A 27,627-nucleotide genomic window follows, 5' to 3' on the forward strand; every position below is an offset into this window, starting at 1 on the left:
ATAAACTAGAATTAAATACATTTACGTGAAATAACTCACCAACAGTAACTCTTGAACCGTTAAAGCTAGAGACCGACTTGCTCGTGGGGGAGTGCCAATTGGCTGTCTCCGGCCATCCCTCCTGAAATATACCTTCTGCTCCTTGTAGTCCGCAATACCACGCTCAAACTTTTTCCGCTTGTTTGTCTTTGTCTCCTTCGCAAGTTTGTCAATGCTCTACCCACCACACAATGTATTGTCGACTTGGCTGAACTGGTACTAACCTCCAACTATTTTCTCTTCAGAGAAGACTTTTTCCCTCCAGACCAAAGGGACAGCGATGGGGAGCACTATGGCTCCTAATTATGCTAACCTATAACTAGGAATGTTTAAAAAAAACAGGTGGTGCTGAATCCAGACCTTAACCCTTTTCTCTCAAACATTCTCCTAATTCTTGGATGACATTTTCGTGATCTATACTGTCACCCAGGAAGAACTTTTGGAATTCCATCCTTACCTAAACTCTATGAATGAACACCTTCACCTTTACTTTCACCATTAACTATGACCTATCACAAATCAGTTTTCTTGGTGTGATGGTTATTAAGGACAAACCCTCCCTCTCTACAGATCTCTATAGGAAACCTATGGACAGGAATACCCTCCTTAGAGGTGACAGCTTTCATCCACGTCCACTTATTAAAAATCTCCCTATAAGTCAATTCATTCTTATCAGAAGAATATGCAGCTCTGATGCTTCTCATCAGAAACAGACCACGGAAAGGGGGACACTAAAGACAATTGGGTAAAACATGCCAATGATCGTTTTGAAGGTCTAACACAGTTGGAAAGCCTTCAACCAAAAGTCAAAGAAAAAGCAGAACATGTCCCATCATGCTTTACCCAATATTCAATATTGGGGAAGGCATTTAAGGACATTATCAGGAAGTACTGGTACATTATTGATACTGACCCATAATTGAAACCCATTTTTAAATATCCCCACATAAGGTTTTTAAAAGACCTCCAAACGTGAGCGATATTGTGGTTAAATCTGATTACCCACCAGAGAAAAGGGAAACTTTTTTGGACAAGGTTCCGGAGGGTAATTACAAATGTGGCCAATGTGCTCAATGCAACGTACAAATGCAACTCATTTACCCTCCCCCACACAGGACAAAGATTTAAGATCAAGGGCCTGATTACCTGCATGTCCACCAGTGTTATTTACATGTTGAAATGTCCTTGTGGTCTGTCTTACATAGGGAAAACCCGCAGAAGCCTTAAGACGAATCAGTGAGCACCGCAGCAATACATGGACAGGTGAGACAACAATCTGGTTGCTGCTCATTTTGTACAAGCTAAACATCTTATTAGTTCTCTGAGATACATTGAAATAGAAATGGTCAAGATGTCACGCAGGGGAGGGGACATTGAGAGGAAACTTCTTCAAAGGGAATCTTTCTGAATGCACAGGCTCAACACACTGTCTCCTCTTGGCCTTAATGAGGAGTTTGACTTGAAACCATTTTTATAGTTTCAATATGTCTAAATAATTTTTTAAAATCCTAATTGAATATTGTATGTATATTACTGTAAATATTGATCACATTCCCTGTGTATGATCATATATTGTGATACATTGAATGTTAATATTGTGAAACTATGTTATCAATTACAAAAATGTACCTCTTGTTTCAGGAAGTGATGTCACTGAGTACTGCCCTTATATCTAGGACCTTCCACCCCCACCAGGGATATGGATGCCTGATGAAGACCTAAGGCTCGAAACATTGTTAATAAATATCACCTGGGAGCATGAGCAGCAGTGTGCAGCGTTTTCCTTTCTGTTTTACGTGAATGATAATATGCACATATAAATAGAGGGATGAGCGATGGCCGAGTGGCATAGGCAAGGTGCAAAAGATGTCATAAAATACAGTATATACATATGATATGAGTAATGTAAGATATGTAAACATTATTAAAGTTGCATTGTTTAAAGTAACTAGTGAACCATTTATTAAAGTGGCCAGTAATTGGGTCTCAATGTAGGCAGTAACCTCTCTGAGTTAGTGATTGATGTTCAGCCTTGAGATAGGTGTTTTTCAGTCTCTCAGTCCCAGCTTTGATGCACCTGTACTGACCTCGCCTTCTGGATGGTAACGGTGTGAACAGGCAGTGTGGTTGTTGTCCTTGGGGATCTTTTTGGACTTCCTGTGACATCGGGTGCTGTAGGTGTCATGGAGGGCAGGTATTTTGTCCCCGGTGATGCGTTGTGCAGACAGCACCACCCTCTGGGGAGCCTTGCAGTTGAGGGCAGCACAGTTGCCGTATCAAGCTATGATACAGCCCAACAGGATGCTCTCGATTGTGCATCTGTAAAAGTTTGTCAGGGTTTTGGGTGACAAGCCAAATTTCTTCTGCCTCCTGAGGTTGAAGAGGCGCTGTTGCGCCTTCTTCACCACACTGTCTGTGTGGGTGGACCCTTTCAGTTTGTCTGTGATGTGTACGCCGAGGAACTTAAAACTTTCCACCTTCTCCACTACTGTCCCGTCGATGTGGATAGGGGGGTGCTCCCTCTGCTTTTTCCTGAAGTCCACGATCATCTCCTTTGTTTTGTTGAACAGGGAGTACAGGAGAGGGCTGAGAACGCACCCTTGAGGGGCCCCAGTGTTGAGGATCAGCGCGGTGGAGATGTTGTTACCTACTGTGGCGTACAGCAGGTCAGCCACCAGGGGAAGACTCGTGGAGGCCTAGTAACAGATGGAGTATACATCACGAGGCAATGGCTCCATCTGCTGGATGTGCCAGGTCTCGACGGGCTCTCCAGCCAGGACTAATTGGGGCTGATTGGGAGCTGGTGAGTAATCAAGGGTCGATTACTCACCAGCTGTGCAAGGCCCATAAAGCTGCCAGAAGGGCAGCACACAAGAGAGGAATTGGGGAAGAAAGGACTCCTGTGTTATTGTCAAAGGTTGCAGAGGTAACAAGAGGGAGTTCAGTTTTGTGCCCGACAGGAAACATCCAGACCCAGAATCCCAGAAGACCGCATCCCGTAGAGGGTCTCATAGGGGAGACATATCCTTTTCTTCTTGATTTTTTTATTTAAATAAACACCCTTGAAGCTGAGCTAATCCTTCTCTGTCCGTGTCTGATATGGGTAAACATCTTGACCAAACCCCCTGGGAATAGCTACACTGTTTGTATTCGGTCATGTTTCCGGTCACCTTGCCCTGATTAAAAGCAGTGGTTCGCACTTTCAGTTTTGCGCGAATGCTGTCATCAATCCACGGTTTCTGGTTGGGGAATGTTTGAATAGACGCTGTGGGTACAACATCACCGATGCACTTGCTAATAGACTCGCTCACCGAATCAGCGTATTCATCAATGTTGTTGTTCGACGCTATGCAGAACATATCCCAGTCCACGTGAGCGACGCAATCTTGAAGCATGGAATCCGATTGGTCGAACCAGCGTTGAATAGACCTGATCACGGGTGCTTCCTGTTTTAGTTTCTGTTTATAGGCTGGGAGCAACAAAATGAAGTCGTGGTCATCTTTTCCGAAAGGAGGGCGGGGGAGGGCCTTATATGCATCGCGGAAGTTAGAATAACAGTGATCCAGAGCTTTGCCAGCCCGGGTCGCGCAATCGATATGCTGATACAATTTAGGGAGCCTTGTTTTCAGATTAGCCTTGTTAAAATCCCCAGCTACAATAAATGCAGCCTCAGGATATGTGGTTTCCAGTTTACATAGAATGCACCTGTGGTCAACTTCTGGACAATAAGTAAATTTGCTTACTGGGTAGTTATTATGAGTTCTCTTTGTGGTGTACTGACCATGCTGGAACAACGAGACGCATCACCCTTGCAAAATAATATTGCAGTTTTGAAACTGCAGTAAAAGTGCAGTAACTGCAGTCAACTGTGGTATTTTGGATGCAGTACTTGCAGAATAACAGTTATATGGTGGTGTACAGCAGTTACACTGCATTCTGACAGCAATTTTTTTAAGGGCAGCTGACTTTGTGTGGTCTGCCAACATCAAAGTGCATGCCCATGAGTTTCAGATGGTATTTTTGTGTCTCAAATGGTATATGCACGAGCAACCTGTAGACTTGATCTCTTGGGTCATTATCTTTGTTTCAGGGCGTCGGTATGCTATGCTCATACCAGTCAGCGCACTAGCTCTGGTCCAGGGAGTTATGCTAACCACTATTTCTTGTGCAGCTAGCCAGTACACACTACCTAAGCTAACTAGTACTGACTAGCTAGGTAGAACACACTAGCTTGCTAGTACCTTGCTTCTAATTATAAATGTAATACCAGCACCCATACTGTTGATGGCGGTAACACACTATCCAATTTGGCACCATTCAACATTCTGGATAATCTCATATGTCTCACAGCATCTGTAGCGTGAAAAGGTATCTGCTGGAGCCAGAGCCTAAAGTGAACAACAGGGGGAGCGGAGCACACATTTGCTATTAGGGCGCAGAAGCAGAAGTCCAACCCTGGTTGTAGGAAGTTAACTTCTCTAGGGTAGGGGGCAGCATTTGGAATTTTGGATGAAAAGCATGCACAAATTAAACTGCCGTCTACTCAGGCCCAGAAGATAGGATATGCATATAATTAGTAGATTTGGATAGAAAACACTCCAAAACTGTTAAAATAATGTCTGTGAGTATAACAGAACGGATTTGGCAGGGGAAAACCTGAGAAAAATCCATTCAGGAAGTTTTTTGTTTGTTTGTAGTGTTCTATTCAATGCCATTACAGTATTACATTTATTGAATAAATGAATGTCTTCTGAGTGCAAACATATGAAGATCATCAAAGGTAAGTGATTAATTGTATCTCTATTTCTGACTTGTGTAACTCTTCTACTTGGCTGGTTACTGTTTGTAATGATTTGTCTGCTGGGCTCAAATAATTGTAAGGTATGCTTTCGCCGTAAAGCATTTTTTAAATCTGACACTGTGGTTGGATTCACAAGAAGTTCATCTTTAAGCAAGTCTATTCTAGTAATAAAGTATTATTTTATCTAAAGCCATTCACAAATATAAGGTATTTGTTGAAAGGAGAGACTTTATTTTGTCATAGCCATCATTTTTATAAATGAAATGAAACTAGTGTAACATGGTGAAGATTGCCTGTTACAAGCAGTTAGTTTGAGTGTTGCTATCATGTTAAATGTGCTCTGTGATTGACTGTCTAGGGCCCTGTTTTTGTGCAGAAATGGAGGCACTGTGCTTTTACCGGTATTTCCAGCATTATCCCCTAGTTGCTGTAGGTAGAATATCCTAGGAAATATTCTGTAATTGACACAAGCTGTCTCCAATTAATCAATGTCTGGTTGTGTATGTGTGTTTGGCGGGGGGATCGCCTGAGCCATGGGAGGCGTACCTCTACGAATCTTAATCGCACAAAACCTATTTGGAAGGGAATCCTATTTGTAGATCAGTGATTATACAACTCACTTTGCTCAAGCTGATCCTAAGTGTCAATTAGGGGCAGTTAAAGGGGAGAGTCAATGAAACCAACCATGGAAGTATACTGTAGAAAATTTGAGGGGTAACCCTGACCGGGACTCGACCAGGGTCCAGCGACTGTCAAGCCAACATCTTAAGAGGTCTTAAAAGGATAATAACAGGTTAATAAGATAGGCTAATGTTAATATGTTTTGTAAGGCGGTAGCTATCTACCTTCCTGCAGTTGTAGAAGTCCCTGTGGGGGTTCAGCTTCAGCTCCTTCATCTCCTCCATCTCGTTCAGCATCTCATGCACATTGAACTTGGACATGAGGAACTTCAGACGACGGTGAGTGTACGTCTTACTGCCACCCAGGAGAGACAAAAAGGACAAGCAAACATGTCATGTGGAACTTAGAAAGTTGTAAGACATTTTGTGGTGTAATATGTAGTCCATATGTTGGACTATTTGTTCCAGACAAGCACTAAGGCTGTGTTTACACAGGCAGACCAATTCTGATCTTTTACCCAATTATTGGCAAAAGAGCTGACCTGATTAGTCAAAAGACCAATTAGTGGGAAATCAAAATTGGTCTGCCTGTGTAAACGCAGCCTAACTCACTTGATTCAAATAATCATAGCGCTAAATTTAGATCAGAATTAGTTGAATCGGGTGTGTTAGAGCAGGGTTGGATCAAAAGCCAGTACATACTGTAAATACCAGTGGCGAAAAAAGTACTCTATTCTCATACTTGAGTAAAAGTAAAGATAGCTTAATAGTAAAAGTCACCCAGTAAAATACTACTTGAGTAAAACTCTAAAAGTATTTGGTTTTAAATAAGTAAATGTAGTTACTAAAATATACTTAAGTATCAAAAGTAAAAGTAAAAATCCCTATAATAGGCCAACCAGACGGCATAATTGTCCTGTATTTTTTATTTACGGATAGCCAGGCTCACACTCCAACACTCCGACATATTTTGAAAACAAAGCATGTGTTTAGTGAGTCCGCCATATCAGAGGCAGTAGGGATGACCAGGGATGTTCTCTTGATAAGTGTGCAAATTTGACAATTTTCTGTCCTGCTAAGCATTCAAAATGTAACGAGTACTTTTGGGTGTCAGGGAAAATGTATGGAGTAAAAAGTACATAATTTTCTTTAGGAATGTAGTGAAGTAAAAGTAAAAGTAGTCAAAAATATGATAGTAAAGAAAAGTACAGTATTTTTACTTAAGTACTTTACACCATTGGTAAATACATACTGCTGTGACTTGGAGTAGCTGGAGTAGCTACAGAATTGTTAACGGGATATGTGATGCTCCATATCCATTACAGCTTGGCTAATGGAAAGCCTTGCAAGGAATTTTTCAAATAACCTGTTCTTGGCAATACTTTCTTTTGTTCTTGATTCGGTAAAAAGTGTATCTTATAAATGTCAGTGTCCAGTTGGTTCTCTAAAGAAAAGATATTAAATCCACGGTTTGCACCGAGTGGAGATTTCCCTCGCAATTTTAGCTGTCAGAGATCTTGGATTTCCCAACATCTTTGCAGGAACTAGTTTTTTCTATGAGATGCGGCCACAGCCACGCGTAGAAGTAGATGAGAGCTCGTCACACAGTGTGACCAAAACAAAGATCTACACACATCCAAGAGGCAATTCTCACTCAATCCACAACGTGGATTTAATATCTTTCTGAATATTCTGTTTTTTGGAGAACCACCTGCAAATGGACACAGACATATATAAAATACACTTTTTACTGAATCAAGAACGAAGAAAGTATGGCCAATTAAAATTCATTTTGAGGCTTTCCATTAGCCAAGCTGTAACGGGTATAGGGTATCACATATTCCGTTAACAATTCTGTAGCTAGTCATGCAGTAAGACTCACGTTGGGCCCTGTGCAATCAGAGCGATGAGGAAGTTCATGTCGTCGATGAAGGTGATGTAGTCAGGGGCAAGCATGTTCTCTATGGGTTTGTGTTGGTCGGCCGCTGCCGCGTCTTTGTATGTATAAATGACACCGTCCTTCATACGGGCTACCCAGCTCAGGTTCTCAGGCAAGCACTTGGTGTTGAAGGGGTCTTCGCCCTTCTTGGGTGGCGATGTGAATACTGGCAAACAAAATGTTACCTGTTAGACACTTTCTTGGCAGTAATCAGTGGCGGATTTAGGTATAGGCGACATGGGCAGCCGCCAAGGGAGGCATGTTACCGAGGGCAGCACGGGGTGCCAGCACAATTTTTTTGGAATGGTGACAGTTGCGCAATCGGTTTTATATCGCTCATTTGCACGTCACGTCAATGATATTATGTCACCGTCTGGGACTGTGGGTCAATTTTTATTTATTTTATTTATTTCACCTTTATTTAACCAAGTAGGCAAGTTGAGAATAAGTTCTCATTTACAATTGCGACCTGGCCAAGATAAAGCAAAGCAGTTCGACACATACAACGACACAGAGTTACACATGGAGTAAAATAAACATACAGTCAATAATACAGTATAAACAAGTCTATATATGATGTGAGCAAATGAGGTGAGATAAGGGAGGTACAGTGCCTTGCGAAAGTATTCAGCCCCTTTGAACTTTGCGACCTTTTGCCACATTTCAGGCTTCAAACATAAAGATATAAAACTGTATTTTTTTGTGAAGAATCAACAACAAGATTCTGTAAAGGCAAAAAAAGGCCATGGTGGCAAAGTAAATACAATATAGCAAGTAAAACACTGGAATGGTAGATTTGCAGTGGAAGAATGTGCAAAGTAGAAATAAAAATAATGGGGTGCAAAGGAGCAAAATAAATAAATTAAATAAATACAGTAGGGAGAGAGGTAGTTGTTTGGGCAAAATTATAGGTGGGCTATATACAGGTGCAGTAATCTGTGAGCTGCTCTGACAGTTGGTGCTTAAAGCTAGTGAGGGAGATAAGTGTTTCCAGTTTTTCAATTAACCTTGGTCGGAGTAGGCGCCCTGATTCTAGTTTGTGAGCTAGGCAGGCTACTGCCTGGGAAGGTCTCCCACTCAGAAGTGCGAGATGGGGAGGGGGTGGGGGTAGGTTGACCTCAGGTCTCCCCACTGGAAGCCCAAGGTAGGGGGAGTGAAGAAATCTATCAAAAAAATCTATCACCTCTAACTTTGTTCAGTACTAATGTAATTAGTAAAAATCAGTCACACTTCGAAATGCTACCAAATAAACCACAATTCATTCATAATATTGTGAATATACAGTTTAACTTTGTTGCATTTTTTTCTGGTTTGTGCGAAATCGTTAAGAATAATATAAAACCAGTCTGCACACCATCAAGGTGAATTGGTTTATTCTTGACTCTTGGTTGACAGTGTTGGGGGATGGGTAATGTATTGACGCTCGACTGACAAATCAACACAAATTTGTTTCTATTTGTCTTTGTTACTTCTTTTTTATATTAATGATTCTTATTTTTCTATATATTTTTATATTTATATTGGGGGGGTTCGGCCAGGGAGCCATACAAGCTAGAACGACCACTGGCAGTAATAGTCTGTCACGAGAAACTACTGCATGCGTATCCCAGACATGCCCTCTCTATTACGTTCAAACTTGTCAGCCTAGTCTGCATACCTGGTTTTACTGTGTGTTCAGGCTTAAAGGGCTCTCCCTCAATTTCCCTCAGGTACTGGGATGAGGTGAGGGGGAAGCGCTGGAAGGCCAGCCTCATGTACTTCTCTCTGATGGCTAGAGCACGGTACATGCCCTTACAGGACAGCTCAAAGTCGTCCATGGTCACCTAAGAGGAGAGAGGGGAATGATTTAATAAGGGCCCTGTTCCAATGCATCGCTCCATCCCTCCGTTCCTTGAAGTAATCACTGATCAAACAAAAATGGATAATTGTCAGCAAGTTATCGGTCGTTCACAATAGACCAATGATTATGTAATATTCATAAGTGGATTATGTAGTAGTGCTTAAATTGGGAAAGCGAGCAACAAGCAGTTTGATAAGCAAGCCCCACCTCCTCCTAATGATTACTCTCTGTAAATGTCAGAGCCACATTACTGAAATTTAAACCCAGACGACCTTTGCCGGGTTCTTATTTTCAGTCTAGAGGGATCTATTTATATGAGGAGATTTCCCTACAGGAGGTCAATGACCCAGACCCAGAGACACATACTAGCCATAAAGGTTAAGTTCACACCCAGGGCCACGGGCAGCCATGCTACTCCTCCAACATCCAGCTCAGTTTAACCCGTCAACAAGGACACTGCTCCACAACATGTAAACAGGGTCAACAAGACTTAATTCTGCTGCTATTTGAGGAGAGAGGGAGGTGGAGACATACAGTACCAGTCAAAAGTTTGGACACACCTACTCAATCCAGGGGTTTTCTTTATTTTTACTATTTTCTACATTGTAGAATAATAATGAAGACATCAAAGCTTAGGGATGGAACAGCTGTTGAGCATCTGAGCTTATGGTTGTTTGTGGGGGAAAGGGGTTGAGTGTGTGTGTTTGTGTGTGTGTCCCAGATCTGTTGCTAGGGGGTAATGATGTTAGGGACAATATAGGATGAATCACCATAATTGTTTGCAAAAATAATAATTGCTTGCTAAATATGTAATTTCTTACAATGGCAATCCTGGTTATAGATAACAATCTTTTGCATTAACTGCCTACATTATTACGAATATTATTTAGTTAACTGTGGAAATTTTTATATTTTAGATATATTTTTTTAATAGCTATATATAATGCAAATCGAAGTGAGGACGATGGAAAAGCTTTGGCGGTTGATCTGCTTCTGTTCTGTGGGTGGCACTGTTTGCTCTTTTCGAAGGATGGGTCCAGGTCTCTCGGGGCCCTGGGATACGGGGGGACGGGGGTGGTCTGCCGGTCACTGGGATGACAACCCAAATTGGGATGGGGAGGAGTTTTAGAGAGTGGAATAGTTGGGAACAATTGGAGGTTTACTTAGTAGAATGCAAATATCATGGAATAGCTACAAGACACTCAATCACTATGGTATTTTTAATGGTGAGTTTACAAACATACAGTAACAGTCAACATTTTGGACACACCTACTCATTCCAGGGTTTTTCTTTATTTTTACTATTTTCTACATTGTAGAATAATAGTGAAAAAATCAAAACTATGAAATAACACATATGGAATCATGTAGCAAGCAAAAAAAATGTTAATCAATTCAAAATATATATTTATATTTGCGATTCTTCAAAGGAGCCACCCTTTGCCTTGATGACAGCTCTGTACACTCTTAGCATTCTCTCAACCAGCTTCATGAGTTAGTCACCTGGAATGCATTTCAGTTAACAGTTGTGCCTTCTTAAAAGTTCATTTGTGGAAGACTTTCCTTCTTAATGCGTTTGAGCCAATCAGTTGTGTTGTGACAAGGTAGGGATGGTAAATAGAAGATAGCCCTATTTGGTAAACGACCAAGTCCATATTATGACAAGAACAGCTCAAATGATCAAAGCGAAACAACAGTCCATCATTACTTTAAGACATGAAGGTCAGTCAATTCTGAACATTTCAATAACTTTTAAAGTTTCTTCAAGTGCAGTCGCAAAAACCATTAACCGCTATGATAAAACTGGCTCTCATGAGGACCGCCTCAGGAAAGGAAGACCCAAAATTACATCTGCTGCAGAGGATAAGTTCATTAGAGTTAACTGCACCTCAGATTGCATCCCAAATAAATGCTTCACAGAGTTCAAGTAACAAACACATCTCAACATCAACTGTTCAGAGGAGACTGTGTAAATCAGGCCTTCATAGTCAAATTACTGCAAAGAAACCACAACTAAAGGACACCAATAAGAAGAAGAGACTTGCTTGGGCAAAGAAACACAAGCAATGGACATTATACCGGTGGAAATCTGTCCTTTAGTCTGATGAGTCCACATTTGAGAATTTTGGTTCCAACCGCCAGGTGAGATGCAGATGAGGTGAAAGGATGATCTCTGCGTGGTTCCCACTATGAAGTACGGAGGAGGAGTTGTGATGGTGTGTGGAGGTACTTTGCTTGTGACACTGTCAGTGATTTATTTCAAATTCAAGGCACACTTAACTAGCATGGCTACCACAGCATTCTGCAGCAATACGCCATTCCATCTGGTTCACGCTTAGTGGGACTATCATTTGTTTTTCAACAGGACAATGACCCAACACACTTTCAGGCTTTGTAAGGACTATTTGACCAAGAAGGAGAGTGATAGAGTGCTGCATCAGATGACCTGGCCTCCACAATCACCCAACCTCAACCCAATTGAGATGGTTTGGGATGAGTTGGACCGCAGAGTGAAGGAAAAGCAGCCAACAAGTGATCAGCATATGTGGGAACTCCTTCAAGACTGTTGGAAAAGCGTTCCTCATGAAGCTGGATGAGAGAATGCCAAGAGTGTGCAAAGTTGTCATCAAGGCAAAGGGTGGCTACTTTGAAGAATCTAAAATATATTTAGATTTGTTTAACATTTTTTTGGTTACTACATGATGATATGTGTTATTTCATAGTTTTGATGTCTTTACTATTATTCTACAATGTAGAAAATAGTACAAATAAAGAAAAAATCCTTGAATGAGTAGGTGTGTCCAAACTTTTGACCTGTATTGTACATAATGTGTTATTGTGTACATGTGAAAATAAAAGAGAGCCGCACACTCTAGGAGCTCAGATGCAATAATGTAATTACCAACGTTTCGACAGCCAAGCTGTCTTCATCAGGGTATAATCACAAACACTGCGGGATGACTCGTTTATGTAGTGTCAAAAGACACAGGTGTCTGTAATCATGGCCAAGAGTGGCCTAATATCATTGGTTAATTATCAAATATTAAAATGGCATACAAAGATCAGCATACAAACAACGTATTCTCGCGGGGCAGAAATCTCAGAGACCAATTGGTAAACTCTGATTTACCACCCCAAGATATTCCTGAACAACGTCTATTTGCGCCCCTATTGGATGGAAATTACAAATGTAATGGCTGTGCTCAATGCAATGGCATTAAATGTAGATCCTTCAAACATCCACAAACAGGGAAATCGATCCCAATCAAAGGTGTTATTACGTGCTCCACTAAGGCAGTTATTTATCTTATAACTTGTCCTTGTCGTAAAAATGTGTGGGTAAAACAAAGCGCAAATTAAAAGTACGTATCTCAGAGCATCGTAGCACCATTAGGTGTAAAAACTTTACTTACCCAGTTGCGGCCCACTTCTTGGAGGCAGGCCACTCGATTTCGTCTCAGCGTTATATTGGCATCGAACATATCACTCTCCCTAGGAGAGGGGTGACCTTGATCATTTATTGTTAAAACGAGATGCTGCCTGGATCTTTAACTTAAAGACCCTTGTTCCCTTCGGTCTCAACGTAGACTTTGATCTGAAGCCATTCTTGTGATTATTGTGACTCTGCCATTGTAATTGTTTGTAAGCTTGTGTAGTCTAAAAGGAATGTATGATCGTATGCTATCCATTTGTTGTTTGTATGCTGTTCTTTGTATGCCATTTTAATATTTGATAATTAACCAATGATATTAGGCCACTCTTGGACATGATTACAGACACCTGTGTCTTTTGACACTACATAAACGAGTCATCCCGCAGTGTTTGTGATTATACCCTGATGAAGACAGCTTGGCTGTCGAAACGTTGGTAATTACATTTTTGCATCTGAGCTCCTAGAGTGTGCGGCTCTCTTTTATTTTCAAGTTTTCTACTCCGCCAGCCAGCACCTCGCCTAAATAGGTGAGCGTTTCTTTTTCTTCTAGATTATTGTGTACATAATATAGAGCTGAGGGATTTTCAATGCACCGGCAGGACAGAGAAGTTACGTCTGGTAAGACAAGGGGTGGTGGTGTGTGTCTTTTGTCAATAACAGCTGGTGCGCGATGTCTAATATGAAAGTAGTCTTGAGGTATTGCTCGCCTGAGGTAGAGTACCTTATGATAAGCTGTAGACCACACTATCTACCAAGAGAGTTCTCATCTATATTATTCGTAGCTGTCTATTTACCACCACAGACCAATGCTGGAACTAAGAGCACACTCAACCAACTCTATAAGGCCATTAGCAAACAAGAAAATGCTCATCCAGAAGCGCCGCTCCTCGTGCCTGGGGACTTTAATACAGGCAAACTTAAATCAGCTTTACCAAATATTTACCAGCATGTCACATGTGCAAACAGAGGGAAGAAAACTAGACCACCTTTACTTCACACACAGAGATGCATACAAAACTCTCCCCCGCCCTCCATTTGGCAAATCCGACCATAATGCTATCCTCCTGATTCCTGCTTACAAGCAAAAACTAAAGCAGGAAGTACCAGTAACTCGCTCAATACTGAAGTGGTCAGATGGCGAGGATGCTAAGCTACAGGACTGTTTTGCTAGCACAGACTGGAATATGTTCCAGGATTCATCCAATGGCATTGAGGAGTATACCACCTCAGTCATCGGCTTCATCGATAAGTGCATCGACGACATCGTCCCCACAGTGACCGTACGTTTATACCCCAACCAGAAGCCATGGATAACAGGCAACATCAGCATCAAGCTAAAGGCTAGAGCTACCGCTTTCAAGGAGCAGGACACTAATCCGGACGCCTATAAGAAATCCCGCTATGCCCTCAGACGAACCATCAAACAAGCAAAGCGTCAAAACAGGATTAAGATTGAATCCTACTACACCAGCTCTGACGCTTGTTGGATGTGGCAGGGCCTGAAAACTATTAAGGACTACAAAGGAAAACCCAGACGCGAGCTTCCCAGTGACGTGAGCCTACCAGATGAGCTAAATGTCTTTCATGCTTGCTTCGAGGCAAGCAATACTGAAGCATGCACGAGAGCACCAGCTGTTCTGGATGACTGTGTGATAACGCTCTTGGTAGCCGATGTGAGCAAGACCTTTAAACAGGCCAACATTCACAAAGCTACGGGGCCTGATGCATTAACAGGACGTGTACTCAAAGCATGCGCGGACCAACTGGCAAGTGTCTTCACTGACATTTTCAACCTCTCCCTGACTGAGTCTGTAATACCTACATGTTTCAAGCAGACCAACATAGTCCCTGTGCCCAACGAAGCGAAGGTAACCTGCCTAAATGATTACCTCGCCGTAGCACTCACGTCGGTAGCCATGAAGTACTTTGAAAGGCTGGTCATGGCTCACATCAACAGCATCCTCCCGGATAGCCTAGACCCACTCCAATTTGCATACCGCCCCAACAGATCCACAGATGACACAATCTCAATCGCACTCCACACTGCCCTTTCCCACCTGGACAAAAGGAACACCTATGTGAGAATGCACTTAATTGACTACAGATCAGCTCAACACCATAGTGCCCACAAAGATCATCACTAAGCTAAGGACCCTGGACTAAACACTTCCCTCTCTAACTGGATCTTGGATTTCCTGACAGGCCGCCCCCAGGTGGTAAGAGTAAGCAACAACACGTCTGCCACGCTGATCCTCAACACAGGGTCCCCTCAGGGGTGCGTACTTAGTCCCCTCCGGTACTCCCTGTTCACCCACGACTGCATGGCCAAACACGACTCCATCACCATCATTAAGTTTGCTGACGACACAATAGTGGTAGGCCTCACCGACAACGATGAGACAGCTTATAGGGAGGAGGTCAGAGCTCTGGCAGTGTGGTATCAGGACAACAACCTCTCCCTCAATGAGGGAGGCAAAGGAGCTGATCGTGGACTACAGGACAAGGCGGGCCGAACAGGCCTCCATTAACATCAACAGGGCTGTAGTGGAGCGGGTCAAGAGTTTAAAGTTACTTGGTGTCCACATCACCAACGATCTGTCATGGCCCAAACACACCAAGACTGGGCATGACAATACCTTTTCCCCCTCAGGAGACTTGATTTGGCATGGGTCCTCAGATCCTCAAAAAGTTCTACAGCTGCACCATCGGTTGCATCACCGCCTGGTGTTGCATCTGACCGTAAGGCGCTACAGAGGGCAGTGCATACAGCCCAGTCCATCACTGGGGCCAAGCTTCGTGCAAACCAGGACCTATATAATAGGCAGTGTCAGAGGAAAGACCATAAAATTATCAAAGACTCCAGTCACCCATGTCATAGAATGTTTTCTCTGCTACCGCACGGCAAGCGGTACCGAACGCCAAGTCTCGGACCAAAAGGCTCCTTAACAGCTTCTACCCCCAAGCCATTAGACTGCTGAACAATTAATAAAATGGCCACCGGACTATTACATTGACCCCCCCCATTTATTTTGTATATTTCTGCTACTCACTGTTTATCTATGCATAGTCACTTCACCCCTACCTACATGTACAAATTACCTCTAACCGTTACCCCCTGTATGTAGCCTCGTTATTGTTTATGTTATTGTGTTAATTTGTATTATTTTTTACTTTAGTTTATTTGGTAAATATTTTCTTAACTCTTCTTGAACTGCACTGTTGGTTAAGGGCTTGTAAGTAAGCATTTCACGGTAAGGTCTACACTTGTTGTAGTCGGCGCATGTGACAAATAAAGTTTGATTTGATTTATGAGTGGGGTCCATCATGTTCGACCCCGCTGACATCTTGAACCAGGTCTCTCTTGCAAAGGAGATTTGTTCTCCATAAGACTAACCTGGATAAAAGGGAAATGTAGGCTACATAGTTAAGATATAATACCCCAGAGGCATAGTCTCCAATGATGGCCACTCTCTGGAAGTCAGGCACTTCTAGGTAGGTTGGTATGTCCAACAACACATCCACCACAGGGGCCAGCACCTTCCTGTCCTGGTCACTCATTGACGAAGGTAAAGTGATGGTGCGACACTTCTGCTGTCTCTTCTTACTACAGAGGGGGAGGAGGAGGAGGAGGGACAGACAAACAGTGGATTTAGTGGTAAGGCAATGGGTGATACCATTGTTGGTATCCATTTCTGTTGGACAGTTCACATGAAGAAGAAAAAAGATTTAGGAACTACTACCCACCGTTTGTCAGTATCTTCATCGGTGTGCAGATGGTGGGCCATTTCCTGTTGGAGGATGGGACAGTCATCTTGAACTTCAAACATGGAGATCTCATCACGGACGCCCTCACCTTTGGTCTCCGATGCAAAGACTTTCTCCGCAAAGGCAAGCATATGCTCATCGGTCTCTGGCAGAAACACATAGGTGTTACCCACCCTGTTTTTTCAAAGGTAGTTACTAAGTTGAAAATGTGCACTTTTATTACGTAATTTTCTACATTACGTTTTGTTTCCCAAAAGCTATTCAAGTGCATTACCCAGGAAATTAAGCAATGAAATGGACAACATGGAGTGTGACCCGAAACAAGCACAGAACATGGAACAAGCTATCAGCAGCATAGATTCAACAGGCGTGATAAAGCAAGCTACAGTAGGATGGTCAAATTCACCATGATTGAAATTGTTGTTTGAAATTATTTTGTAAAAAACAATGTACTATCATATCACAAAGGGAAACATTAGACATACCTTACTGCAACAGTTGAAAACAGACTCTCCAGCAGCGCATGCTTTGTGTGTATAAAACCAAGCAGAACTTGGTCCAACGTCAACTCACAGCTCTCAGCACTAGCCTGGGCTGTGAACACAAGGTTCCATGCACACAGAGCTACAGTAATCCAGCACAAAGATTAGGGCCAGACAACTCACATAAACACTCAACAATTTGCTCTGCACTGACATCAAATATCTACAGTACAAACAAGACAACCTTCTCGGGCCAAACTAGACAAAGAGGCTGTGATACTGCAGCAACTCTTGGCCTATCTTGTTCCTGGAGTCATAGTGTCTGTGGACTCAACAAGGCCCAGGAAGCTCAAGTGCCATCGGACTGATCAATTCATTGATTCATTTTTTTTTGTCTAGCATCCACTACAAACTTTATTCTATGACAAATAAGTGAATGAATTAATGTTGACAGTCACAAATTTCTACCGTGGGACATATAATTCACACACTTGGATTATTATTGTTTTAAAGTAGTATTAAAATTAATTTTGTAAATTTTTTGTTGATCGACACAAAATACTCTAATGTAAAAGTGGAAGAAAAATGTAACACAAATAATTAATTAAACACTAATATATATTGATTAGATAAGTATTCACCCCCATGAGTCAATACATGTTAGAAATACCCAGTATTTTGGGGTAAGTCTCACATTAGTCTCCCTTTCCACACCTGGATTGTACAATATTTGCCCATTACTATTTTCAAAATTCTTCAAGCACTGTCAAGTTGTTTGATTGCTAGACAGCCATTTCAGGTTTTGCCATAGATTTCAAGCAAATTTAAGTCAAAACTGTTACTAGGCCACTTAGGAACATTTAATATCATCTTGATAAGCAACTGTAGTGTAGATTTGACCTTGTGTTGTAGGTTCTTATCCTGCTGAAAGGTGAATGAATTTGTCTCTCAGTGTCTGGTGGAAAGCAGACTGAAGCAGGTTTTCTTCTAGGATTTTACCTGTGGTTAGCTCCATTCTGTTTCTTTTTTATCCTAGTCCTTGCCGATGACAAGCATACTCATAACATGATGCAGCCACCACCATGCTTGATAATATGTAAAGTAGTACTCAGTGATGTGTTGTGTTGGATTTTCCCCAAACATAACACTTTGTATTCAGGACAAAAAGTTAATTCCTTTGGCACATTTTTTGCAGTATTACTTTAGTGCTATGTTGCAAATGTAACGGATGTGAAACGGCTAGCTTAGTTAGTGGTGGTGCGCGCTAAATAGCGTTTCAATCGGTCACTTGCTCTGCAAGGGCCGCGGCTTTTGTGGAGCGATGGGTAACGATGCTTCGTGGGTGACTGTTGTTGATGTGTGCAGAGGGTCCCTGGTTCGCGCCCGGGTATGGGTGAGGGGACGGTCTAAAGTTATACTGTTACATTGATGCTGTTGACCCAGATCACTGGTTGCTGCGGAAAAGGAGGAGGTCAAAAGGGGGGTGAGTGTAACGGATGTGAAACGGCTAGCTTAGTTAGCGGTGGTGCGCGCTAAATAGCGTTTCAATCGGTGACGTCACTTGCTCTGAGACCTTGAAGTAGTAGTTCCCCTTGCTCTGCAAGGGCCGCGGCTTTTGTGGAGCAATGGGTAACGATGCGTCGTGGGTGACTGTTGTTGATGTGTGCAGAGGGTCCCTGATTCGCGCCCGGGTATGGGCGAGGGGACGGTCTAAAGTTATACTGTTACACAAACATGATCCAGGTTTTGGAATATTTTTTATTCTGTGTTGTTTAGGTTAGTATTGTGGAGTAACTGCAATGTTATTGATCCATCCTCAGTTTTCTCCCATCACAGCCATTAAACTCTGTTACTGTTTTAAAATCACCATTGGCCAAACGATGAAATCCCTGAGCGGTTTCCTTCTTCTGCTAGCAACTCAGTTAGGAAGGACCCCTGTATCTTTATAGTGACTGGTTGTATTGATACACCTTTTTTTTTTTTTGACCCCTTTATCTCCCCAATTTCGTGGTATCCAATTGGTAGTTACAGTCTTGTCTTATCGCAGCAATTCCCGTACGGACTCGGGAGAGGCGAAGGTCGAGAGCCGTGCGTCCTCCGAAACACAACCCAACCAAGCCGCACTGCTTCTTGACACAATGCCCACTTAACCTGGAAGCCAGCCACACCAATGTGTCGGGAGGAAACACCATACACCTGGTGACAGTGTCAGCGTGCACTGGGCCTGCCTGACACATCGGGCACTAAGGACATCCCTGCCGGCCAAACCCTCCCCTAACCCAGACGACACTGGGCCAATTGTGCGCCGCCCCATGGGTCTCCCGGTCGCGGCCGGCTGTAACAGAGCCTGGACTCAAACCCAGAATCTCTAGTGGCACAGCTAGCATTGCGATGCAGTGCCTTAGACCACTGTGCCACTCTGGAGGCCATCTAAAGCCTAATTAATAACTTTACCATGCTCAGATGTATATTCAGTGTCTGCTTTTTTTTACCCATCTACCAATTGGCGCCTTTCTTTGTGAGGCATTGGAACAGCCCCCTTGGTCATCGTGGTTGAATCTGTGCTTGAAATACACTACTCGAATGAGGGACCTTACAGATAGTATGTGTGGGGTACAGAGATGGGGTAGTCATTAAAAAATAATGTTAACCCTAATATTGTCACGTTCGTCATATTGATGAATACATACTTCCTTTAATAAAGAACGACCACTAAACAAAACGACCGTGACGCTATAGACAATAACCCACAAAAACCCAAATGGCAAATAGCAACCTAAATAGGATCCCCAATCAGAGACAACGATAAACAGCTGCCTCTAATTGGGAACCAATTCAGGCGACCATAGACTTACATTTACCTAGACATACCAAAACCCCATAGATATCCAAAAACCCTAGACAAGACAAAAACACATATACCCATATACCCGCCCTCGTCACACCCTGACCTGACCAAAATAATACAGAAAACATAGATAACTAAGGTCAGAGCGTGACAAATATTGCATTAGAGTGAGTCCCTGCAACTTATTACATGATTTGTTAAGCAAATTTGGACTTATTTAGGCTTGCCATAACAAAAGGGGTGAATACTTAGAAAACCATTTGTTATTTTTGTATTATTAATTTGGAAAAATGTATTGAATGTTCTTATTAATTTGACATTGAGGTATTTTGTGAAGATCACAATTATATCCACTTTGTAAAACAAAACTAAATTTGAAAAAACCCAAGGGGGTAAATACTTACGATATGCACTGTACATGCAGGGTCAGGTTTCTCTACGTTTGATATCTTCTTCTCACCCTTATACTTACTTTGACCTGATAGTGCATTCCACAGCAGGAGAGAAGACGATAACCCAAAATGGAACCAAAGAAACAAAGACAAGTCATGTTAGGAATTAAATTAATGAGTTAGATGATGTTACCAAAGTATTACACATTAAAATGAATGAGCCACCCCTCCCTGGTCTGTTTGATTTGATCAAATAATAGAAACCCCTTTTCCCATTTAGAGATGCAACCTTCCTGATTCAGCACGAGATGACTTAAACATAATGATAGTCAATTGAGTTAGTTATGAAGGACGTTGATAAAATACTAACAATGAATTGCACCATGACTGAAAGACACAACAAACTCAACTAGAGCATCGATGGATGTGTATTGAGGTTAAACATTCGTCTATGCAAGCAAGCATGAAATTAATTTTGTTCAATTGTCACTTCAACTGTCATGCACTCTAACGTAGCCCTACTCTAACGTAGCCCTACTCAATGAGACATGCCACCTTTGATTAATGTATTCCTTTAGCAGTGGCGGATTTAGGTATAGGCGACATGGACAGCCACCCAGGGCGGCATCATGCCGGGGACAGCACGTGGCGCCCGCACAAAAACATTCGGATTGTTGACATTTGCACGATCGGCTATCGATCGCTCATTTGCATGTCACGTAAACGATATTATGTCAACCTTGTCGGAGTGGGAGCCCTGATTCTAGTTTGTGAGCTAGGCAGGCCACTGCCTGGGAAGGTCTCCCACTCAGAAGTACGAGATGGGGAGGGGTGCGTTGGTAGGTAGACCTCAGGTCTCCCCACTGGAAGCCCAAGGTAGGGGGAGCGGGTGAATCTATCAAATAGTGCACCGCTTTGTACAGTACTAACGCAATTAGTAAAATCAGTCACACAATGAAATGCTACCAATTAAAAAACAATTCATTCATAATATTGTGAATATATAGTATCACAGACATAGTTGCATTTTTTTTCTGGTTTTTCTGGTTTTGCGAAATCGTTAAGAAAAATATAAACACCACCAAGGTGAATTGGTTTAGTCTTGACTCTTGGTTGACAGTGTTGGGGGATGGGTAATGTATTGATGCCTCGATTGCCAAATCAACACAAATTTGTTTCTATTTGTCTTTGTTAGTTCTTTTTGATATTTATGAGTCTTATTTGTGTATATATTTATATAGTTTAAGAGTTATGATTATTTGTTTGTGTTTTCCAAATGGAGCCATACAGGCTAGAATCGCCACTGCCTTAACGTGTTCACTCTCAATACCTTATCCTTGGATGAAGAATAACATGTTTCTCTACTGTAGGTGCTTTTACTATAATTCAGACGGACCAGAAAATAAACATTGTTCTACATTGTAAAGTGAACACTAAACAAATAAATAGATTGAACCTTCTAGTCTGCATGTCCATTGTATTCCACCACATTGTGGTGCATTCCTTCCAGGGAAATCAGTGCATTGGAACACAGTGATCGAGGGGACTATGCCAACCAATCCCTATGCGATCCATGAATTTCCTATACCCCTTCCCTGTCTCTCTCCATACTTGCCCTCTCCCCTCTGTGGAGTTATCAAAATGTCCCAGTCACATAGGGACAGTCCAGGTAGAGGGAAACAAACAAAAATATGTGTGGGTTATCTCAGAAGGAGAGGTAATGACAACAAAGCAGGTTGGATGCTGCCTAAAGTAAAAATATATACAGTGGGGAGAACAAGTATTTGATACACTGACGATTTTGCAGGTTTTCCTACTTACAAAGCCTGTAGAGGAATGTCATTTTTATCATAGGTACACTTCAACTGTGAGAGACGGAATCTAAAACAAAAATCCAGAAAATCACATTGTATGATTTTTAAGTAATTAATTTGCATTTTATTGCACGACATAAGTATTTGATACATCAGAAAAGCAGAACTTAATATTTGGTACAGAAACCTTTGTTTGCAATTACAGAGATCATATGTTTCCTGTAGTTCTTGACCAGGTTTGCACACACTGCAGCAGGGATTTTGGCCCACTCCTTCATACAGACCTTCTCCAGATCCTTCAGGTTTCGGGGCTGTCGCTGGGCAATACGGACTTTCAGCTACCTCCAAAGATTTTCTATTGGGTTCAGGTCTGGAGACTGGCTAGACCACTCCAGGACCTTGAGATACTTCTTACGGAGCCACTCCTTAGTTGCCCTGGCTGTGTGTTTCGGGTCGTTGTCATGCTGGAAGACCCAGCCACGACCCATCTTCAATGCTCTTACTGAGGGAAGGTGGTTGTTGGCCAAGATCTCGCGATACAAGGCCCCATCCATCCTCCCCTCAATAAGGTGGAGTCGTGCTGTCCCCTTTGCAGAAAAGCATCCCCAAAGAATGATGTTTCCACCTCCGTGCGTCATGGTTGGGATGTGTTCTTGGGGTTGTACTCATCCTTCTTCATCCTCCAAACACAGCGAGTGGAGTTTAGACCAAAAATATCTATTTTTGTCTCATCAGACCACAAATACTTTTGTCATGCAATAAAATGCAAATTAATTACTTAAAAATCATACATTTTTAATATGTTATTTTCTGGATTTTTGTTTTAGATTCCGTCTCTCACAGTTTAAGTGTAACTATGATAAACATTACAGACCTCTACATGCTTTGTAAGTAGGAAAACCTGCAAAATCGGCAGTGTATCAAATACTTGTTCTCCCCACTGTATATATATATATACATATATATACACTGTATATATATATACAGTTGAAGTCGGAAGTTTACATTCACCTTAGCCAACTACATTTAAACTCAGTTTTTCACAATTCTCGATAATTAATCCCTGTAAAAAATTCCCTGTCTTAGGTCAGTTAGGATAACCACTTTATTTTAACAATCTGAAATGTCAGAATAATAGTAGAGAGAATGATTTATTTCAGCTTTTATTTCTTTCATCACATTCCCAATGGGTCAGAAGTTTACATACACTCAATTAGTATTTGGTAGCATTGCCTTTAAATTGTTTAACTTGGGTCAAACATTTTGGGTAGCCTTCCACAAGCTTCCCACAATAAGTTTGGGGAATTTTGGCCCATTCCTCCTGACAGAGCTGGTGTAACTGAGTCAGGTTTGTAGGCCTCCTTGCTCGCACATGCTTTTTCAGTTCTGCCACACATTTTCTATATGATCAAGGTCAGGGCTTTGTGATGGCCACTGCAATACCTTGACTTCGTTGTCCTTAAGCCATTTTGCCATAACTTTGGAAGTATGCTTGGGGTCAGTGTTCATTTGGAAGATCCATTTGCGAGACCCAAGCATTAACTTCCTGACTGATGTCTTGAGATGTTGCTTCAATATATCCACATAATTTTACATCCCCTTGATGCCATCTATTTTGTGAAGTGCACCAGAACCACCTGCAGCAAAGCACCCCCACAACATGATGCTGCCACCCCCCGTGCTTCACGGTAGGGATGGTGTTCTTCGGCTTGCAAGCCTCCCCCTTTTTCCTCCAAACATAATGATGGTCATTATGGCCAAACAGTTCTATTTTTGTTTCATCTGACCAGAGGGCATTTCTCCAAAAAGTACAATCTTTGTCCCCATGTGCAGTTGCAACCCATAGTCTGGCATTTTTATGGCGGTTTTTGAGCAGGGGCTTCTTCCTTGCTGAGCGGCCTTTCAGGTTATGTCGATATAGGACTTGTTTTACTGTGGATATAGATGCTTTTGTACCGGTTTCCTCCAGCATCTTCACAAGGTCCTCTGCTGTTGTTCTGGGATTGATTTGCACTTTTCACACCAAAGTACATTCATCTCTAGGAGACAGAAGGAGTCTACTTCCTGAGCGGTATTACGGCTACGTGGTCCCATGGTGTTTTTTCTTGCATACTATTGTTTGTACAGATGAACATGGTAGCTTCAGGTTTTTGGAAATTGCTCCCAAGGATGAACCAGAGGTCTACAATTGTTTTTCTGAGGTCTTGGCTGATTTCTTTTGATTTTCCCATGATGTCAAACAAAAAGGCACTGAGTTTGAAGGTAGGCCTTGATATACATCCACAGATACACCTCCAATTGACTCAAATGATGTCAATTAGCCTATCAGAAGCTTCTAAAGCCATGACATCATTTTCTGGAATTTTCCAAGCTGTTTAAAGACAGTCAACTTAGTGTATGTAAACTTCGGACCCACTGGAATTGTGATACAGTGAATTATAAGTGAAATAATCCGTCTATAAACAATTGTTGGAAAAATTACTTGTGTAATGCACAAAGTAGATGTCCTAACTGACTTGCCAAAACTATAGTTTGTTAACAAGAAATTTGTGGAGTGTTTAAAAACTAGTTTTAACGACTTCAACCTAAGTCTGTTACCTTCCAACTTCAACTGTATTTTTACACAAAAAACGTTTTATTTGACATACCTACCTTTTTTCAATCCACAACAATTTAACATGTACATTTTGTAACCATGTTGACTATGCAGGGCCTTTGTACTTAATATGACTCAACTTAAATTCAACCAACTATGAGTTTACATCCATTGTAGGCAGTCTCGGAATGTTCCTGTGTTTACGTTAGGCCCTGGGCATGCTCCAACCTCATATCTAACCGCTGCACCCACTGTCACCCTTATCCAGTCAGCCAGCCAATGCCTCCTGGAGAGCAGCTGTCTGAACAATAGCACTTATATTTTCTACCCCTTCAAAAAAATCAGTTAGTGATATCCCTCCCCCCCAGACAGCAGGGCCCTCTTATGATTGAATTACACTCATTACAATAGTCATACAGGGAGCTGATAGAGATGATACAGTACTATTCAGTACCAGTATTACAAGAAAAACATGGGCCAGCTGTTTGCTAACAGCCTTAGTAGAAAAATATAACAAAACAGAAATAAACCACTTGATTCTGAATGGTGACGCAGGTCTAGTGATCATTTACACAACATCATTCAGAAACTGATATAGCACTTAACTATTGCACAAAAATGCATGGTGTTCACTGGTATCAATGTGCTATATTACAAGTTATAAACTGGGTGGTTCGAGCCCTGAATGCTGATTGGCTGACAGCCGTGGTTTTAAGACCGTATACCACGGGTATGACAAAACATTTATTTTTACTGAACATAATTAATTACACCACAAATGCATGGTGCCTAAGAACAGGCCTTAGCTGTGGTATATTGGCCATATACCACACCCCCCTCGGGCCTTATTGCTAAAATATCTAGCAGTGTTTACAAATCATTGCAACATTTATTCAGGAAAATCTACTACAATTGACTCATTTGTGGTGTAATTAGGGCAGTAAAAATAAATGTTGCAAAATGTATTCAGCAAAAATCTACTACAGTACACTCATTTGTGATGTCATTGTTATCTGGGAAATAGTTATAATTACATTGGTAACCAGTTTATAATAGCAATAAGGCACCTCAGGGTTTATGGTATATAGCCAATATATCACAGCTAAGAGTTGTGCCTAAGAACAGCCCTTAGCCGTGGTATATTGGTTATATACCACACTCCATCATGCCTTATTCCTTAAATGACCAACACAAAATGTTTGGCTGAAATGCATGTCCTGGGTTCTTCCATAACAACACTTGACCTAGCAGAATTTGCTGACAAGTTACAGCCATCAATCTCTAACTTTCTCAATTTCACTGCTCTGACGCAACCACTCAGCATATGCCTCATTCAATTTCTCCTCTACATCTAAAAGGCAACACATCATGTAACATTGTGTATTATAGTACATCCACATACGTTTAAGGTAACATAACAGGTATCCAACACTCCGTCAGAGAGTTTTGGGGCTCCCCGTGTGGCGCAGCGGTCTAAGGCACTGCATCTCAGCGCTGGAGGCGTCACGACAGACGATTCGATTCCAGGCTGTATCACATCCGGCCGTGATTGGGAGTCCCATAGGGTGGGCACAATTGGCCCAGTGTCATCCAGGTTTGGCCGGGGTAGGCAGTCATTGTAAATAAGAATGTTCTTAACTGAGTTAAATAAAGGTAAAATAAAAAATTAAAAGAACGTGATAATGTGGACTGCTTGCTCATAGGTGGAGGTTCATATTATGCCTTAACTTCATATTGGAACTGTATGCATCTTGCCAGCAAGGCCGGATTACCAAATGGGAACGGCCCCCTGGGGCCCCAACCCCAAAATATGTAGAATTGCAGTAAATTAGCTTAAAACTTTGACATTTTCTCTCAGCCTCATGGCAAAATGTGAACAAAAGCATGAGATGAGCTTTAAAACAGAAAATCCTGCCCCATAGCAACAACAAAAAAGTGTGTAGAATAGCATTATATTATTCTCTCTGCACCATGACAAAATGTGTTGAAATTTAGGAAGTTATCCCGAGGTCCCCAAATGCGGTTGTCCGGCCCTGGGTGATTAGACACTAAAGCTGTAAAGCTAATCTTCTGCCCATGCCACAAAACCTGGTGTGACTGCATCAGTAAATTAAAATACCAAAACTCTCTGATATTAAGGCAAATTGAGATTAGGAACTCATTAGAAACTGTTATCCTGTGTAAATCCTTAAAATTAACATTTATGAACAGTTTTCCTAAAATGTTTAAAAAAGAAAAAACATGAGTGGATAAATCAGCAGAAGTTCGTGACTCTTGCAAATGTGAGAGTCACCAACATATAATTTGAGTCTGACATTGGTAATTAAATGTGTGTTCCGTTAGAAAACAAGCTGTGAAATAAATATAAACCCTGAGAGATTAAGACTGGATAGACAAATCATTGTACAGAAGACTATTACCAAAGAGCTACATTTTCATATATAAAAAGCTGAAATCTGAAAATCTGTTTATTGGCTATGTTGCTGCATGACAGAGCCACCAACAATCTCAGGCCTGGGCATGCCTTGAGTGGGGCAGCAGTCTGTCAATACAATGTCAGCGGCACCCATCAGACGACTCACCTGGCATATTGACTTTAGGCATGGTGATGGCTGTTCGCTTCCACAAACGTGCTCCCTGAGGACTAGCAAAGCTGGTCAGCTACTGTACCGGTCTAGCAGGAAAGTGTAGTCTCATCTGCCTCTTCAGTGCAATATGAAGCTGTGCCTGCGCCATGTAACCAGAGCCTGCAGTGCCCACACAGGATACGCAAAAGAGGATCCTGCGTGCCCACTCTATTTTAAGTTTTAATATCTGTCCAGGTCTCGCTGACAAGTTAACACAGAGGGACAGAGGGAGATGGTCTGGTGTTATACAAGTCTGATAGCTGGTCAAGTTCAAGAGTACACACTTATTTTTCTGTTTCCATAAGGGTGGTCGTGAACAGTGGGAATACGACTGGAAAATCCATTTCTGGAAAATTGGTCTGCACTGAACAGTCTAGACAATCACGTATACACTTAAATAATGTTTTTAATTATACATTATAAACTGGATG

General features: G+C 41.8%; 1 protein-coding gene across 4 annotated transcripts in view; it reads right to left on the bottom strand.

Moving 5' to 3' along the window:
• The window catches only part of LOC139416572 (AMP deaminase 1-like), a 36,890-nt gene extending 9,509 nt beyond the window's left edge, over positions 1-27,381 (bottom strand). Inside the window, exons 1-8 of one of the 4 annotated variants that reach the window (XM_071165392.1) lie at positions 27,152-27,307; positions 20,172-20,245; positions 16,923-17,031; positions 16,417-16,582; positions 16,111-16,276; positions 9,057-9,222; positions 7,343-7,565; positions 5,686-5,815 (exon numbers count right to left, since the gene is read on the bottom strand). In XM_071165392.1, coding sequence (XP_071021493.1) covers positions 5,686-5,815; positions 7,343-7,565; positions 9,057-9,222; positions 16,111-16,276; positions 16,417-16,568 — 837 coding nt within the window. In that variant the 5' untranslated portion in view covers positions 16,569-16,582; positions 16,923-17,031; positions 20,172-20,245; positions 27,152-27,307. Of the gene's footprint in view, positions 1-5,685; positions 5,816-7,342; positions 7,566-9,056; positions 9,223-16,110; positions 16,277-16,416; positions 16,583-16,922; positions 17,035-20,171; positions 20,246-27,151 lie in introns of those variants that run through there. The other 3 variants (XM_071165391.1, XM_071165390.1, XM_071165393.1) reach the window with 3 other exon arrangements.
• Between the last annotated feature and the right edge of the window lie 246 nt (positions 27,382-27,627).

The sequence above is a fragment of the Oncorhynchus clarkii genome, chromosome 9 (assembly GCF_045791955.1).
Source record: "Oncorhynchus clarkii lewisi isolate Uvic-CL-2024 chromosome 9, UVic_Ocla_1.0, whole genome shotgun sequence".
In the NCBI taxonomy this organism is placed as follows: Eukaryota; Metazoa; Chordata; class Actinopteri; order Salmoniformes; family Salmonidae; genus Oncorhynchus; species Oncorhynchus clarkii.